A 16,309-nucleotide genomic window follows, 5' to 3' on the forward strand; every position below is an offset into this window, starting at 1 on the left:
GCCTACAGTCTCTGCTAGAGTATTCTGCCTTGCATCCAGCTCCTGACCTCTGATTACTCCCTGGCTATACACCTGCTCCTGTGAACCTGTGTGGTGATCCTGCTACTCTGCTCTGAGTTCCTGCTGCATACACAACTTTCCAGTAATCCTCCTTCATCTGTTGTTCGTGTTTACTTCCATCTGCATTTGCTGGACATGTAAGCTGTTTCTGCTTTGCAATAACCTGAGACTATTAACCAGGCCTCCTTGGTTGAGCTAAGATATGATTTGAACTGCCTAATAAGCATATCTATCTGTGCCTGGACTAAGACAAGGATTTATTCGTGTCAAGTATCCTCAAGAATAACTGTGCTTCATAGACTTTCTGCTTGATTGCATTTTCCTCTGAAGTTTCCTATAGACTGCTAAGCTGCGTTTATTATTTGCACCAAGTGTTGTGGACTTGATTTTCTCTCTGCACCTGTTTGAAGCACCGTGTGATAATATAGACTTTACCACTTATAAAACTGTGTTCTGTAGTTGTCTTGTTCCACGCAAAGAGTCTCCTGAGTTATCCCCTATAATTATTACACTGAGACTGGCTTTCAGGGTTGCTGAGCGGAGATGGAAGTGATTCTGTTCTGTCGAGCACTTAATCGCATACAAGCAGTCCCTCGCAAGCTTCAAGTCTACGCTCACTGCCGCAAAACAAACTTACTTCTCATCTCTCATATCCTCCCTGTCCACAACCCTAAACAGCTTTTTAACACTTTCTATTTTCTACTCCATCCCCCAGCACCACCTCTCATTTCTGCTGAAGACTTTGCCTCTTTCTTTAAGCAGAAGATCGGTAATATCAGAGAAAGCTTTGGCCTGCAGCCCCCAATGCCCCTCCTCTTAACTGATCAGCTCTGTTCACCCAAAACCAGCTTCCCCACAATAACAGATCAGCTCTCCACCCTTCTGTCAAGATCACATCTCACCACTTGCACACTTGAACCGCTCCCATCCCACCGCTTTCCTAACCTCGCCACAGTCTTCATCGCAACCCTAACACGTCTCTTCAACCTTTCACTTGCAAATGGTGTCTTCTCCTAATCCTTCAAACATGCCTCAATCACACCCATCCCTCGACCCATCTCTTTGTATAGCTATCGCCCGATATCACTCTTCCTTATGCCTCAAAACTACTGGAACAGCATGTACATCTTGAACTGTCCTCCCACCTCTCCTCCTGCTCCCTCTTTGACCGGTTACAATCTGGCTTCCAACCGCATAACTCAACTGAAACTGCCCTATCTAAAGTCACCAATGACCTACTAACCGCCAAGAGCAAGCGACACTACTGTCTTCCTTCTCCTGGACCTGTCTTCTGCCTTTGGCACTGTGGACCATTCCTTCTTGTTACAGATTGTCATCTCTTGGCAACACAGATTTGGCACTATCCTGGATCTCATCATATCTAACAGACTGGACATTCAGTGTCTCCCTCTGCCACACCGCCTCCTCACCTCGCCCCCTGTCTGTCGGTGTTCCCCAGTGCTCAGTTCTAGGACCCCTACTCTTCATCTACACCTTTGGCCTGGGACAGCTCATAGAATCCCATGGTCTGCAGTATCATCTCTACGCTGATGACACGCAGATCTACCTATCTGGACCTGACCTCACGTCCTTACTGACCAAAATCCCACAATGTCTGTCCGCTATTTCATCTTTCTTTTCTACTCTCTAAAACTGAACATGGACAAAACAGAATTCATCATCTTTCCCCCCTCTCACTCTACCCCTCCACCAGACCTATCCATCAATGTTAATGGCTGCTCACTTTCCCCAGTCCCAGTCTTTGTCCAAGAAACTGCAAAAGTGCTCGTGCACGCCCTCACCATCTCCCGCCTTGACTATTGCAACCTGCTACACTCTGGCCTCCCCTCCAGCACTCCTGCACCACTCCAATCTATCCTAAACTCTGCTGCCCGACTTATCCACCTGTCTCCCCGTTATTCACCAGCCTCTCCTCTCTGCCAAGCCCTTCACTGGCTTCCTATTGTCCAGAAGCTCCAGTTCAAAACCCTAACTATGACATATAAAGCCATCCACAACCTGTCTCCTGCATACATCTGTGACATGGTCTCCCGGTACTTACCTACACGCAGCCTTCGATCCTCTCAAGATCTCCTTCTCTACTCCCCTCTTATCTCTTCTTCCCACATCCACATACAAGACTTCTCCCCGTGCTTCCCCCATACTTTGGAACTCTCTACTCCAACACATCAGACTTTAGCCTACCACGGAAACTTTCAACAAGAACCTGAAGACCCACCTCTTCCAACAAGCCTACAAACTGCAGTGATCCTCAGTCTACTGAACCGCTGCACGACTAGCTCTACCCTCTCCTAGTGTATCCTCACCCCCTGTATACTGTGAGCCCTCACGGCCAGTGTCCTCTCTCCTTCTGTACTTGTGTGTGCCTTGTATTGCTCATGTTTATTGTACTTGTCTACACTGTGTTCCAAATCATTATGCACAAAGAATTTAGGAGTGATAAGGTTAGAATTTTTTTGTTTGTCATTTAAACTCATTGATGGTGTTGTATATCACTGAAAGCAATTGCAGATACCTGTGCAAATTAGTTTGGCAGGTGTGTCCAAATAAAGGCAAGACTACTTAAGAAGGCTGTTCCACATTATTAAGCAGCCTACATTTTTTGCCAAAATGGGAAAGAAAAAGGATGTGTCGGCTGCTGAGAAGCAACAAATTGTGGAGTATTTAGGTCAAGGCATGACTACAATCAGCATTGCTAAGACACTTCATCGTGATCATCGCACAATCAAGAAGTATGTAGCTGATTCCCAGCACACTTGTGTGCGTGCTAAGGAAAAATTGAGGACTCTTTCCAACAGGCAATTGCGTAAGTTTACAAGAGCAGCTGCAAAAATGCCTTGTCATAGCAGCAGACAAGTTTTTGAAGCTGCTGGTGCCTCCAACGTCCCCAGAACAACAAGATGCAAGGTCCTTCAGAGGTTTACAGCTGTGCGTAAGCCATCCTGTTGACCACCTCCATCCACTTCACACAAGCAGAAACGGCTCCAGTGGGCCAAACAATACATGAAGACTGACTTCCAAACTGTTTTGTTCACCGATGAGTGCCGTGCAACGTTCGATGGTCCAGATGGATGGAGTGGAGGATGGCTGGTTGATAGACACCCCATGAAAACACGGCTAAGGTGCCAACAAGGAGGAGGTGGAGTAGTGTTTTGGGCTGGAATCATGGGGACAGAGATTGTCGGCCCCTTTATGATCCCTGAAGGGGTAAAGATGAACTCCATAATCTATGCTGAGTTTCTAAAACAACACTTCCTGCCATGGTTCAAGAGGAAGAACCGTGCTTTCCGCAGCAAGATCATTTTCATGCATGATAATGCGCCGTCTCATGCTGCAAAAAACACATCTGCATCTCTGACTGCTATGGGCATAAAAGAGGACAAACTTATGGTGTGGCCACCATCTTCCCCTGACCTCAACCCCATTGAGAACCTCTGGAGCATCATCAAAAGGAGTGTCTATGATGGCGTGAGGCAGTTCACATCTAAGCATCAGCTCTGGGAGGGTATTCTGTCCACATGCAAAACAATTGAAGCAGAAACCATCCAAAAACTGACAAATTCAATGGACGAGAGAGTTCCGAAGCTTCTTTCGAACAAGGGGTCCTATGTGCAAATGTAACATCACCTAGAATAAAGTTTTCACTTGAAAACTGTTTGATTTCATTTTGTAATAATCTGATAATGCTTATAACTTCACAATTGACCATTTTTTGTTCAAAATAATAAAAAAAAAGGTTGAAAACTCTGCTGTGCATAATAATTTGGAACATGCATTTTGAGTGTTTATTTATTTATTTTTTAAAGATACTGTTTTCATAGGCAGTTTGTTTCAAAACATTGCAATTATACTAGAATAGTAGATGACTGGAAAATAACAATGACTGCAATTCAGATGGGTAATTTAGAGAAAATATGAGGAAATATTATTTGCATAATAATTTGGAACACGGTGTATGTATGCTCCTTTTTTCACATGTAAAGCGCCTTGGAATAAATGGCGCTATAAAAATGAAAATACCAATCCCTTAATTTAGACGCCCTGCTAGCCCAATTCAGAACTTAGGTCAACAACTTCTGCTTTAACTTCTATACCTCTTAAATAATGCTCCGATCTGGATGCATAGGCAATTTTTCAATAAGATTAATACTTTGTTCAGAGCACTTATTTGGAAGAAACAAAATGCGAGGGTTAGATAAAAGATACTTCAGAGGAAAAAGGGGGATGGGGTCTTGGCAATACAAAATCCTTATGTGTATTAGATTTCATCACAAATGCAGCAGTTTAGAGGGTGGGCACCAGAAGAGGCATGTGATATGGGGGGACAATTGGTAAAAGAGGGTTCATGACTCATTTAATTTTCTTAGGGTAATACTGACCATTCTTATACCTGGGATGTTCAATCATATAGAATTCTGAGGACCTGATAATTGTTAAGGCCTTGTTACAGGCCGAAACATCTTGGTTCTAGATGTCCACTGGCTGATCTGACTGCATGTAACTGTCCTCTTTTATATTTTTCTACTATTCTGCAATAAAATGGAAGTTTTACACATAAGACCTCTGAAAGTGCAGCGGATTCTTCATCGTCGGGTCATACACATTTTTTTTGGATAATTGTTGGTTGTGCTAATCTATAATATAAAAGCCACTGCTGTAATGATATTACTTTTTATTAATTTATGTTGATATACTGTATGTAAAAGGCAAGCATATACACTGCTCAAAAAGAATAAAGGGAATACTAAAATACCACATCCTAGATATCACTGAATAAAATATTCCAGTTGTAAATCTTTATTCACTACATAGTGGAAAGCGTTGAGAACAATAAAACATAAAAATTATCAATGTAAATCAAAATTAAGATCTCATGGAGGCCTGGATTTGGAACGATACTCAAAATCAAAGTTGAACATCAAATTACAAGCTGATCCAACTTCAGTGGAAATGCCTCAAGACAAGGAAATGATGATCGGTAGTGTGTGTAGCCTCCACGTGCCTGTATGACCTCCCTAAGATGCCTAGATGCCTGGGCATGCTCCGGATGAGGCGGCGGATGGTCTCCTGAGGGATCTCCTCCCAGACCTGGACTAAAGCATCTGCCAACTCCTGGACAGTCTGTGGTGCAACGTGACGGTGGATGGTGCGAGACATGATGTCCCAGATGTGTTCAATCAAATTCGGGTCTAGGGAATGGGCGGGCCAGTCCATAGCTTCAATGTCTTCATCTTGCAGGAACTGCTAACACTCCAGCCATATGAGGTCTGGCATTGTCCTGCTTTAGGAGGAACCCAGGGCCAACCGCAACAGTATATGGTCTCACAAGGGGTCTGAGGATCTCATCTCGGTACCTAAGGGCAGTCAGGCTTCCTCTGGCGAGCACATGTAGGGCTGTGCGGCTCTCCAAAGAAATGCCACCCCACACCATTACTGACCCACTGCCAAACCGGTCATGCTGAAGGATTTTGCAGGCAGCAGATCGCTCTCCACGGCGTCTCCAGACTCTGTCACGTCTGTCACGTGGTCAGTGTGAACCTGCTTTCATCTGTAAAAAGCACAGGGCGCCAATGGCGAATTTGTCAATCCTGGTGTTCGGTTTCAAATTCCAAGCGTGGACGTCGGGCACTCAGACCATCCTCATGGAGTCTGTTTCTAACCGTTTGTGTAGACACATGCACATATGTGGCCTGCTGGAGGTCATTTTGCAGGGCCCTGGCAGTGCTCCTCCTGTTCCTTGTTGCACAAAGGCTGAGGTAGCGGTCCTGCTGCTGGGTTGTTGCCCTCCTACTGCCCCCTCCACATTTCCTGGTGTGGCATGTGTCCTGATAGCGCCTCCAGCCTCTGGACACTATGCTGACACACAGCAAACCTTCTTGCCACAGCTTGCATTGATGTGCCATCCTGGATGAGCTGCACTACCTGAGCAACTTTTGTGGATTGTTGAGTCCATCTCATGCAACCACGAGTGTGAAAGCAAAACCAACATTCAAGTGACCAAAACATCAGCCAGAAAGCATTGGTACTGAGATGTGGTCTGTGGTCTCCACCTGCAGAACCACTCCTTTATTGAGTGTGTCTTGATAATTGCCAATAAGTTCCATCTGTTGCCTATTCCATTTGCACAACAGCATGTGAAATTGATTGACAATCAGTGTTGCTTCCTAAGTGGAGAGTTTGATTTCAGAGAAGTTTGATCTACTTGGAGTTATATTCTGTTTAAGTGTTCCCTTTATTTTTTTGAGCAGTGTATTTTGTACTACATTCAGCTTCTTTGTTCTACTTGTAACTGTTTATTGTAAATTATAAGAAAAACTTGATTAATAAAATGAGCCTGTTAAAAAAAATAAAATAAAATAAAGCAGTAAGTTCGGTGTCACTGTAGTTATACTGTCCTGCAGAATCCTGTTGCTAGGTCATATTTACCGCACTGTGAAAGGCATAAAAAAAAAAAATACAATGGAGGAGCTGGGCTTTTTTTTCACCATTTCATTCCACTTTAGTTCTGTTTTCCAGTATTTTATATGGTAAAGTGAATAGTGTAATTCAAAATTACAACTCCCCTGCAAGAAAACGTCCTCATACGACTGTTTACCCGAAAAATACAGACATTATGGCTCTTAGAAACGGGGAGAAGGGGTTGAACACATTGTGCAGAGACCAGCAGTCAGAATTTGGCTGGTGGAGGCACGTACCGATTACACGCAGCTCATTTTAACTCACCTGCCCTCACCGGCTCAGCTTTTGAAGAGCTGCATGTAAACAGATTTTTATTTCTGTTGGGTATGTGGTCATCTGGAGAAGATGCCAATCTCAAGACTGGAATGAATTTTGTGTGTGTCAATAGTAGCGCTGTCTGTTTTCTGAACAAGTACTATTAACCCCTTTCTGTCATTAGACGTACTATTCCGTCCATGTGGGGTGGGCCCTACTTCCCAAGGACGGAATAGTACGTCCAGCACGATCGGCCGCGCTCACAGGGGGAGCGCGGCCGATCGCGGCCGGGTGTCAGCTGACTATCGCAGCTGACATCCGGCACTATGTGCCAGGAGCGGTCACGGACCGCCCCCGGCACATTAACCCCCGGCACACCGCGATCAAACATGATCGCGGTGTACCGGCGGTATAGGGAAGCATCGCGCAGGGAGGGGGCTCCCTGCGGGCTTCCCTGAGACCCCCGGAGCAACGCGATGTGATCGCGTTGCTCCGAGGGTCTCCTACCTCCCTCCTCGCCGCAGGTCCCGGATCCAAGATGGCCGCGGCATCCGGGTCCTGCAGGGAAGGGAGGTGGCTTACCGAGTGCCTGCTCAGTGCAGGCGCTGGTAAGCTTGCTGCACTCTAAGTGAGATCGCCGATTTGACAGAGTGCTGTGCACAATGTCAAATCACCGATCTGTAATGTCCCCCCCTGGGACAAAGTAAAAAAGTTAAAAAAAAATGTCCACATGTGTAAAAAAAAAAAAAAAAAAAAAAAAAAAATTCCTAAATAAATAAATAAAATAAAAAAATTATTCCCATAAATACATTTCTTTATCTAAATAAAAAAAAAATCAAACAATAAAAGTACACATATTTAGTATGGCCGCGTCCGTAACGACCACACCTATAAAACTATATCACTAGTTAACCCCTTCAGTGAACACCGTAAAAAAAAAAAAAAAAAAAGAGGCAAAAAACAACGCTTTATTCTCATACCGCCAAACAAAAAGTGGAATAACACACGATCAAAAAGACGGATATAAATAACCATGGTACCGCTGAAAACGTCATCTTGTCCCGCAAAAAACGAGCCGCCATACAGCATCATCAGCAAAAAAATAAAAAAGTTATAGTCCTCAGAATAAAGCGATGCCAAAATAATTATTTTTTCTATAAATTAGCTTTTATCATATAAAAGCGCCAAAACATAAAAAAATTATATAAATGAGGTATCGCTGTAATCGTACTGACCCGAAGAAAAAAACTGCTTTATCAATTTTACCAAACGCGGAACGGTATAAACGCCTCCCCCAAAAGAAATTCATGAATAGCTGGTTTTTGGTCATTCTGCCTCACAAAAATCGGAATAAAAAGCGATCAAAAAAATCTCCCGTGCCCGAACATGTTACTAATAAAAACGTCAACTCGTCCCACAAAAAACAAGACCTCACATGACTCTGTGGACTCAAATATGGAAAAATTATAGCTCTCAAAATGTGGTAACGCAAAAAATATTTTTTGCAATAAAAAGCGTCTTTCAGTGTGTGACGGCTGCCAATCATAAAAATCCGCTAAATAACCCGCTATAAAAGTAAATCAAACCCCCCTTCATCACCCCCTTAGTTAGGGAAAAATTAAAAAAAAATTAAAAAAATGTATTTATTTCCATTTTCCCATTAGGGTTAGGGCTAGGGTTGGGGCTAAAGTTAGGGTTAGGGTTTGGATTACATTTACGGTTGGGAATAGGGTTGGGATTAGTGTTAGGGGTGTGTCTGGGTTAGGGGTGTGGTTAGGGTTACCGTTGGGGTTAGGGTAAGGGGTGTGTTTGGATTAGGGTTTCAGTTATAATTGGGGGTTTCCACTGTTTAGGCACATCAGGGGCTCTCCAAATGTGACATGGCATCCGATTTCAATTCCAGCCAATTCTGCGTTGAAAAAGTAAATCAGTGCTTCTTCCCTTCCAAGCTCTCCCGTGCGCCCAAACAGGGGATTACCCCAACATATTCCAAAATGGTGTCACTTGTGGGGGGTTTCTACTGTTTAGGTACATTAGGGGCTCTGCAAACGCAATGTGACTCCTGCAGACCATTCCATCTAAGTCTGCATTCCAAATGGCGCTCCTTCCCTTCCGAGCCCTCCCATGCGCCCAAACGGTGGTTCCCCCCCACATATGGGGTATCAGCGGTCCAATTTCTCCTGTTATCATTGGAAAAATACAAAACTGGGGGCTAAAAAATAATTTTTTGGGGAAATTTTTTATTTTTTTTATCTTCACGGCTCTGCGTTATAAACTGTAGTGAAACACTTGGGGGTTCAAAGTTCTCACAACACAACTAGATAAGTTCCTTGGGGGGTCTAGTTTCCAATATTGGGTCACTTGTGGGGGGTTTCTACTGTTTAGGTACATTAGGGGCTCTGCAAATGCAATGTGACGCCTGCGGACCAATCCATCTAAGTCTGCATTGCAAATGATGATCCTTCCCTTCCGAGCTCTGCCATGCGCTCAAACGGTGGTTCCCCCCAGATATCAGGTATCATCGTATTCAGGACAAATTGGACAACAATATATAGGGTCCAATTTCTCCTGTTAACCTTGGAAAAATACAAAACTGGGGGCTAAAAAATAATTTTTGTGGAAAAAAAATATTTTTTATTTGCACGGCTCTCCGTTATAAACTGTAGTGAAACACTTGGGGGTTCAAAGCTCTCAAAACACATCTAGATGAGTTCCTTAGGGGGTCTACTTTCCAAAATGGTGTCACTTGTGGGGGGGGTTTTACTGTTTAGGTACATTAGGGGCTCTGCAAACGCAATGTGACGCCTGCAGACCATTCCATCTAAGTCTGCATTCCAAATGGCGCTCCATCCCTTCCGAGCGCTCCCATGCGCCCAAACGGTGGTTCCCCCCCACATATGGGGTATCAGCGTACTCAGGACAAATTGTACAACAACTTTTGGGGTCCAATTTCTTCTCTTACCCTTTGGAAAATAAAAAATTGGGGGCGAAAAGATCATTTTTGTGAAAAAATATGATTTTTTTTTACGGTTCTGCATTATAAACTTCTGTGAAGCACTTGGTGGGTCAAAGTGCTCACCACACATCTAGATAAGTTCCTTAGGGTGTCTACTTTCCAAAATGGTGTCACTTGTGGGGGGTTTCAATGTTTAGGCACATCAGGGGCTCTCCAAACCCAACATGGCGTCCCATGTCAATTCCAGTCAATTTTGCATTGAAAAGTCAAATGGCGCTCCTTCGCTTTCGAGCTCTGTCATGCGCCCAAACAGTGGTTTACCCCTACATATGGGGTATCTGCGTACTCAGGACAAATTGTATAACATCTTTTGGGGTCCATTTTCTCCTGTTACCCTTGGTAAAATAAAACAAATTGGAGCTGAAGTAAATTTTGTGTGAAAAAAAGTTAAATGTTCATTTTTATTTAAACATTCCAAAAATTCCTGTGAAACACCTGAAGGGTTAATAAACTTTTTGAATGTGGTTTTGAGCACCTTGAGGGGTGCAGTTTTTAGAATGGTGTCACACTTGGGTATTTTCTATCATATAGACCCCTCAAAATGACTTCAAATGAGATGTGGTCCCTAAAAAAAAATGGTGTTGTAAAAATGAGAAGTTGCTGGTCAACTTTTAACCCTTATAACTCCCTAACAAAAAAAAATGTTGGTTCCAAAATGGTGCTGATGTAAAGTAGACATGTGGGAAATGTTACTTAAGTATTTTGTGTGACATATCACTGTGATTTAATTGCATAAAAATTCAAATTTGGAAAATTGCGAAATTTTCAAAATTTTCGCTAAATTTCCATTTTTTTCACAAATAAACGCAGGTAATATCAAAGAAATTTTACCACTATCATGAAGTACAATATGTCACGAGAAAACAATGTCAGAATCACCAGGATCCGTTGAAGCGTTCCAGAGTTATAACCTCATAAAGGGACAGTGGTCAGAATTGTAAAAATTGGCCCGGTCCATAACGTGCAAACCACCCTTGGGGGTGAAGGGGTTAAAGGGAACCTGTCACCCCCAACATCGAAGGTGAGCTAAGCCCACCGGCATCAGGGGCTTCCCTACAGCATTCTGGAATGATGTAGATAAGCCCCTGATGTATCCTGAAAGATGAGAAAAAGAGGTTAGATTATACTCACCCAGGCGCGGTCCCGCTGCTGTCCGGTCCGATGGGTGTCGCCGTCCGGTCCAGCGCCTCCCATCTTCTTACGATGACGTCCTCTTGTCTTCACGCTTCGGCTCCGGTGCAGGCGTACTTTGTCTGCCCTGTTGAGGGCAGGGCAAAGTACTGCAGTGCGCAGGCGCTGGGAAAGGTCAGAGAGGCCCAGCACCAGCGCACTGTAGTACTTTACTCTGCCCTCAACAGGGCTGACAAAGTGTGCCGGAGCCAAAGCGTGAAGACAAGAAGAGGACGTCATCGTAAGAAGATGGGAGGCCCCGGACCTCGACGCCCATCGGATCGGACCGCCCGTCCAGGTGAGTATAATCTAACCTCTTTTTCTCATCTTTCAGGATACATCAGGGGCTTATATACAGCATTCCAGAATGCTGTAGATAAGCCCCTGATGCCGGTGGGCTTAGCTCACCTTCGATTTTGGGGGTGACAGGTTCCCTTTAACTAAACAGTATAGACTGTTGGTAGAACCTTGTGTTCCCCATCTCCTGTTTTCAAGAGCCACCATTTTCAGCATTATTTTAGTATTGCACATTTGATAGGTTTATCACCGGTGCAATATTAATGAAATCCGTAACATATAATCTGTTGGTTGATCTTAAGGACTAGAGATGTGGAAGGTATAGCAGAAAACCCAATTAACAGATTTGTTTTTTCATCTGTAAATAGGACTTTGGCAGTATGAGGGCCTTTCCTTTTTATAGCTATAATATCCTCTCATCAGCTGTTATTGATTCACTTAGCTATAGCCTAGGTCTTCACCCTATCTAGTCCTTGCTTATTATAGAAAGAACAGATAGCAGAAATACATTTGTATGCATTATTTAGCTACATTTAAAACTTTTTTTTTTCCCCAGATTGGAACAGGCTTTACAGATGAAGACTTAGAAAAGCATCACCGTTTTCTAAAGGTAACGGTTTCAGTGTAGTCTGATAATATACTGTTTTGTACGCATAATCATCCTATATGTAAAGTGTCTCTTGAGAGAGAATGAGGACTTGAACTCTTATCACCTCCTATTGGATGTAGCAATCTTAAGAGTCAATATCAACTCTTTAACAAGCCTTGCAATATGACTTGGGGTAAAAGCCAAACAAGAATTTCAATTTGCAGACAGTGTTTCAGCTTGCTGCCCCACATCAGTGCAAAGTATGAGATCTGAATTGACTAGGTGAGAGACTGAACGCCTTAATGACCACCGATAAGCCTTTTAACGGCAGCAGTTAAGGGGCATTATTCATCAGCGCCGCTTTGTAATGGTGCTAAGAAATAAGGTTATAGCACCCCCTGCATCGGAAATTCTCAATTTTTTTTTTTCGCAAATAATCACAAGTCATATCAAACAAATGTTACCACTATCATGAAGTACAATATGTCACAAGAAAACAATCTCTGAATCAGTGGGGTCCATTGAAGCGTTGCAGAGATATGACAACAGAAATTGACACTGGTCAGAATTGTAAATATTGGCTGGGCCTTAGGTCAAAATAGAATTGGTCACTAAGGCGTTAAAGATCAATGTATACAAGGCATTCTGCAGTCAGGTAGTATCAGGTTAGTGAACCAGATCGGGAACATTAGAATTGTTTTGTCCATAACATTGTGGATATAAAGATACTATCAGCTTCGCAATAAACTCCCTGTCTTATTTACATTATCTGCACTATTGATACTTTTGTGAGCAAGTTCAGCTATGACCATAATTTTTGAGGTTATGTTTCCCGATATTTGCTGTCTTCGTGTTAGTGGGATTTTGAATTTTGACATATATGCTGCACTGACTTTTCATCATCTTTTACCTCACCTGTATTCCCACCTCTTCATCTGATTATAATAGGGCATAACAGGGGAAGAGTGAGGGCACCAATCTCGTATCTTATAGGGGGCCAACCTCCAGAGTTATTTAGTATTAGAGAGGGAACACTAGGATTTTTTTGGGGGTAATTACTTTGGGTATAACTATGCACAGAGGACCTGTTTACACGATTATTGGAGTAATAATATATCCTGCACCCCAGGTAAAAATTAGAATACTGTAGGTTACACTGGTGTATTAGTGTTTTTTAGTCATTGTCAAAATAAACTAGATGGGTATTTCCTGAAGGAACTACAGATAGTGTTTTGGTATGGTACCCAGGCTGCCCCTGCAAGAGTTTTACACTTGCATGCCCCTCAGGACCGATTTGGTGGGTGGGGCACCTCAGGTGCCGATTTGGTGGGCGGGGCCCCTCGGGCCGATTTGGTGGGCAGGGCCACTCGGGGTCCGAATTGGTGAGCGGGGTAATCTACTATATAATTATCTAAGGGCACTTCCGTCTTTCTGTCACCGTTATTCGTTCGCTGATTGGTCTCGGCAGCTGCTTGTCATAGCTGCAGCGACCAATCAGCGACGCGCACAGTACGGAAGAAAATGGCCGCTCCTTACTCCCCGCACTCACTGCCCGGTGCCCGCATACTCCCCTCCGGTCAGCGCTCACACAGGGTTAATGGCAGCGTTGACCGTGGTGTAACGCACTCGGTTAACGCTGCTATTAACCCTGTGTGACCACCTTTTTACTATTGATGCTGCTTATGCAGCATGAATAGTAAAAATATCTAATGTTAAAAATAATAAAAAAAAATAAAAAATAGTTAAATACTCACCCTCCGGATCAGGAACCGGCCTTTCCCGCTCCGCGCGACGCCCCGGTCACCGCTGCATGCATTGCGGTCTCGCGAGATGATGACGTGCGGTCTCACAACACCGCTACGTCATCATCTTGTGAGACCGCAATGCACTCTTGGGACCGGAGAGCGCAACAAGCATCGGGTACCGGCTGCTCCAGGAGGTGCAACAAGCATCGTGTACCGGCCGCTCTAGGAGGTGCAACAAGCATCAGGTACCGGCCGCTCCAGGAGGTGAGTATGTAACTATTTTTTATTTTAATTCTTTTTTTTTTTTAACAGGGATATGCAGTATACTATGTGACTGGACAATATACTACGTGACTGGGCAGTATAACTACGTGGCTCTGCGCTGTATACTGCGCGGCTCTGCGCTGTATACTGCGCAGCTCTGTGCTGAATACTGCGCGGCGCTGCGCTGAATACTGCGCGGCTCTGCGCTGAATACTGCGCGGCTCTGCGCTGTATACTGCGCGGCTCTGCGCTGTATACTGCGCGGCTCTGCGCTGTATACTGCGCGGCTCTGCGCTGTATACTGCGCGGCTCTGCGCTGTATACTGCGCGGCTCTGCGCTGTATACTGCGCGGCTCTGCGCTGTATACTGCGCGGCTCTGCGCTGTATACTGCGCGGCTCTGCGCTGTATACTGCGCGGCTCTGCGCTGTATACTGCGCCGCTCTGCGCTGTATACTGCGCCGCTCTGGGCTGTATACTGCGCCGCTCTGGGCTGTATACTGCGTGGTGTTGCGCTGTATACTGCGCGGCTCTGCGCTGTATACTGCGCAGCTCTGCGCTGTATACTGCGCAGCTCTGCGCTGTATACTGCGTGGCTGTGCAATATACTACGTGGACATACATATTCTAGAATACCCGATGCGTTAAAATCGGGCCACCATCTAGTAATAATAATAATAATAAGACTACAGATAGTGCTTTGGAATTGTGCTGTGCTGTCACTTTAAGAGCTGATATCTGACAAAACTTTTGTGCTGGTGGGCTCAAGTACAGTTCATAGGCGTTGGCATAGTAACTGTGTCTGACTGCGCATATAAATGAGCTAATCAGCCAGGTGGCAGTTGGCAGTTATTTTTAGAAATTGCCTCAGAAATCAGGCCCATTATAAACGTATGGGAAAATTTCCCTATTGAAATGCATTGAAACACTTTTTTCAAATGCAAATTGCGCCAAAACTACAAATCCGATCGACACCAAAAATACTTAGCACACCTCTTGGGGACGCTGGCTTCGAAATGACACCTCACTGGAGTCTGTGAGTGAAACGGTTCAGGCCGCATTAACTGCGGACTGAATAATAATAAGAATAACTAGATAGGTATTTCCTGAAGGAACTACAGATAGTGCTTTGGAATGGTGCCCGGGCTGCCCCTGCAAGACTTTCACACTTGGGTGCCCCTCAGGCGCTGGTTTGGTAGTTGTAGCCCCTCAGGGTTGAGGCCACTCTGGGTCCGATTTGGTGGGCCGGGTCACTCTGGGTCCGATTTGGCGGGCGGCGCCACTCTGGGTCCGATTGGGCAGGCGGCGCCACTCTGGGTCCGATTTGGCGGGCGGCGCCACTCTGGGTCCGATTTGGTGGGCCGGGTCACTCTGGGTCCGATTTGGTGGCCCGGGTCACTCTGGGTCCGATTTGGTGGCCCGGGTCACTCTGGGTCCGATTTGGTGGGCCGGGTCACTCTGGGTCCGATTTGGTGGGCCGGGACACTCTGGGTCCGATTTGGCGGGCCGGGTCACTCTGGGTCCGATTTGGCGGGCCGGGTCACTCTGGGTCCGATTTGGCGGGCCGGGTCACTCTGGGTCCGATTTGGCGGGCCGGGTCACTCTGGGTCCGATTTGGCGGGCCGGGTCACTCTGGGTCCGATTTGGCGGGCCGGGTCACTCTGGGTCCGATTTGGCGGGCGGCGCCACTCTGGGTCCGATTTGGCGGGCGGCGCCACTCTGGGTCCGATTTGGCGGGCGGCGCCACTCTGGGTCCGATTTGGCGGGCGGCGCCACTCTGGGTCCGATTTGGCGGGCGGCGCCACTCTGGGTCCGATTTGGCGGGCGGCGCCACTCTGGGTCCGATTTGGCGGGCGGCGCCACTCTGGGTCCGATTTGGCGGGCGGCGCCACTCTGGGTCCGATTTGGCGGGCGGCGCCACTCTGGGTCCGATTTGGCGGGCGGCGCCACTCTGGGTCCGATTTGGCGGGCGGCGCCACTCTGGGTCCGATTTGGCGGGCGGCGCCACTCTGGGTCCGATTTGGCCGGCGGCGCCACTCTAGGTCCGATTTGGCCGGCGGCGCCACTCTGGGTCCGATTTGGCCGGCGGCGCCACTCTGGGTCCGATTTGGCCGGCGGCGCCACTCTGGGTCCGATATGGCGGGCGGCGCCACTCCGGGTCCGATATGGCGGGCGGCGCCACTCTGGGTCCGATATGGCGGGCGGCCCCACTCCGGGTCCGATTTGGCGGGCGGCGCCACTCTGGGTCCGATTTGGCGGGCTGGGTCCGATTTGGTGAGCGGGGCAATAATTATAAGACTACAGATAGTGTTTTGGAATTGTGCTCTACTGTCACTTTAAGAGCGGACATTATCTGACAAAACTTGTGACCTGGTGGGCTGATGTAGAGTTTATAGGCGTTGGCATAGTAACTGGGTCTCACTGCGCATATCAA

At 46.0% G+C, this 16,309-nt stretch overlaps 1 protein-coding gene across 3 annotated transcripts in view; it reads left to right on the forward strand.

The window, feature by feature from the left end:
- The window catches only part of LIG1 (DNA ligase 1), a 572,167-nt gene that overhangs the window by 467,246 nt on the left and 88,612 nt on the right, over positions 1–16,309 (forward strand). For all 3 annotated transcript variants that reach the window (XM_077250677.1, XM_077250678.1, XM_077250676.1), the window contains one exon: positions 11,835–11,888. In XM_077250677.1, coding sequence (XP_077106792.1) covers positions 11,835–11,888 — 54 coding nt within the window. The remainder of the gene's footprint in view (positions 1–11,834; positions 11,889–16,309) is intronic.

This window comes from Ranitomeya variabilis, chromosome 4 (assembly GCF_051348905.1).
Source record: "Ranitomeya variabilis isolate aRanVar5 chromosome 4, aRanVar5.hap1, whole genome shotgun sequence".
In the NCBI taxonomy this organism is placed as follows: Eukaryota; Metazoa; Chordata; class Amphibia; order Anura; family Dendrobatidae; genus Ranitomeya; species Ranitomeya variabilis.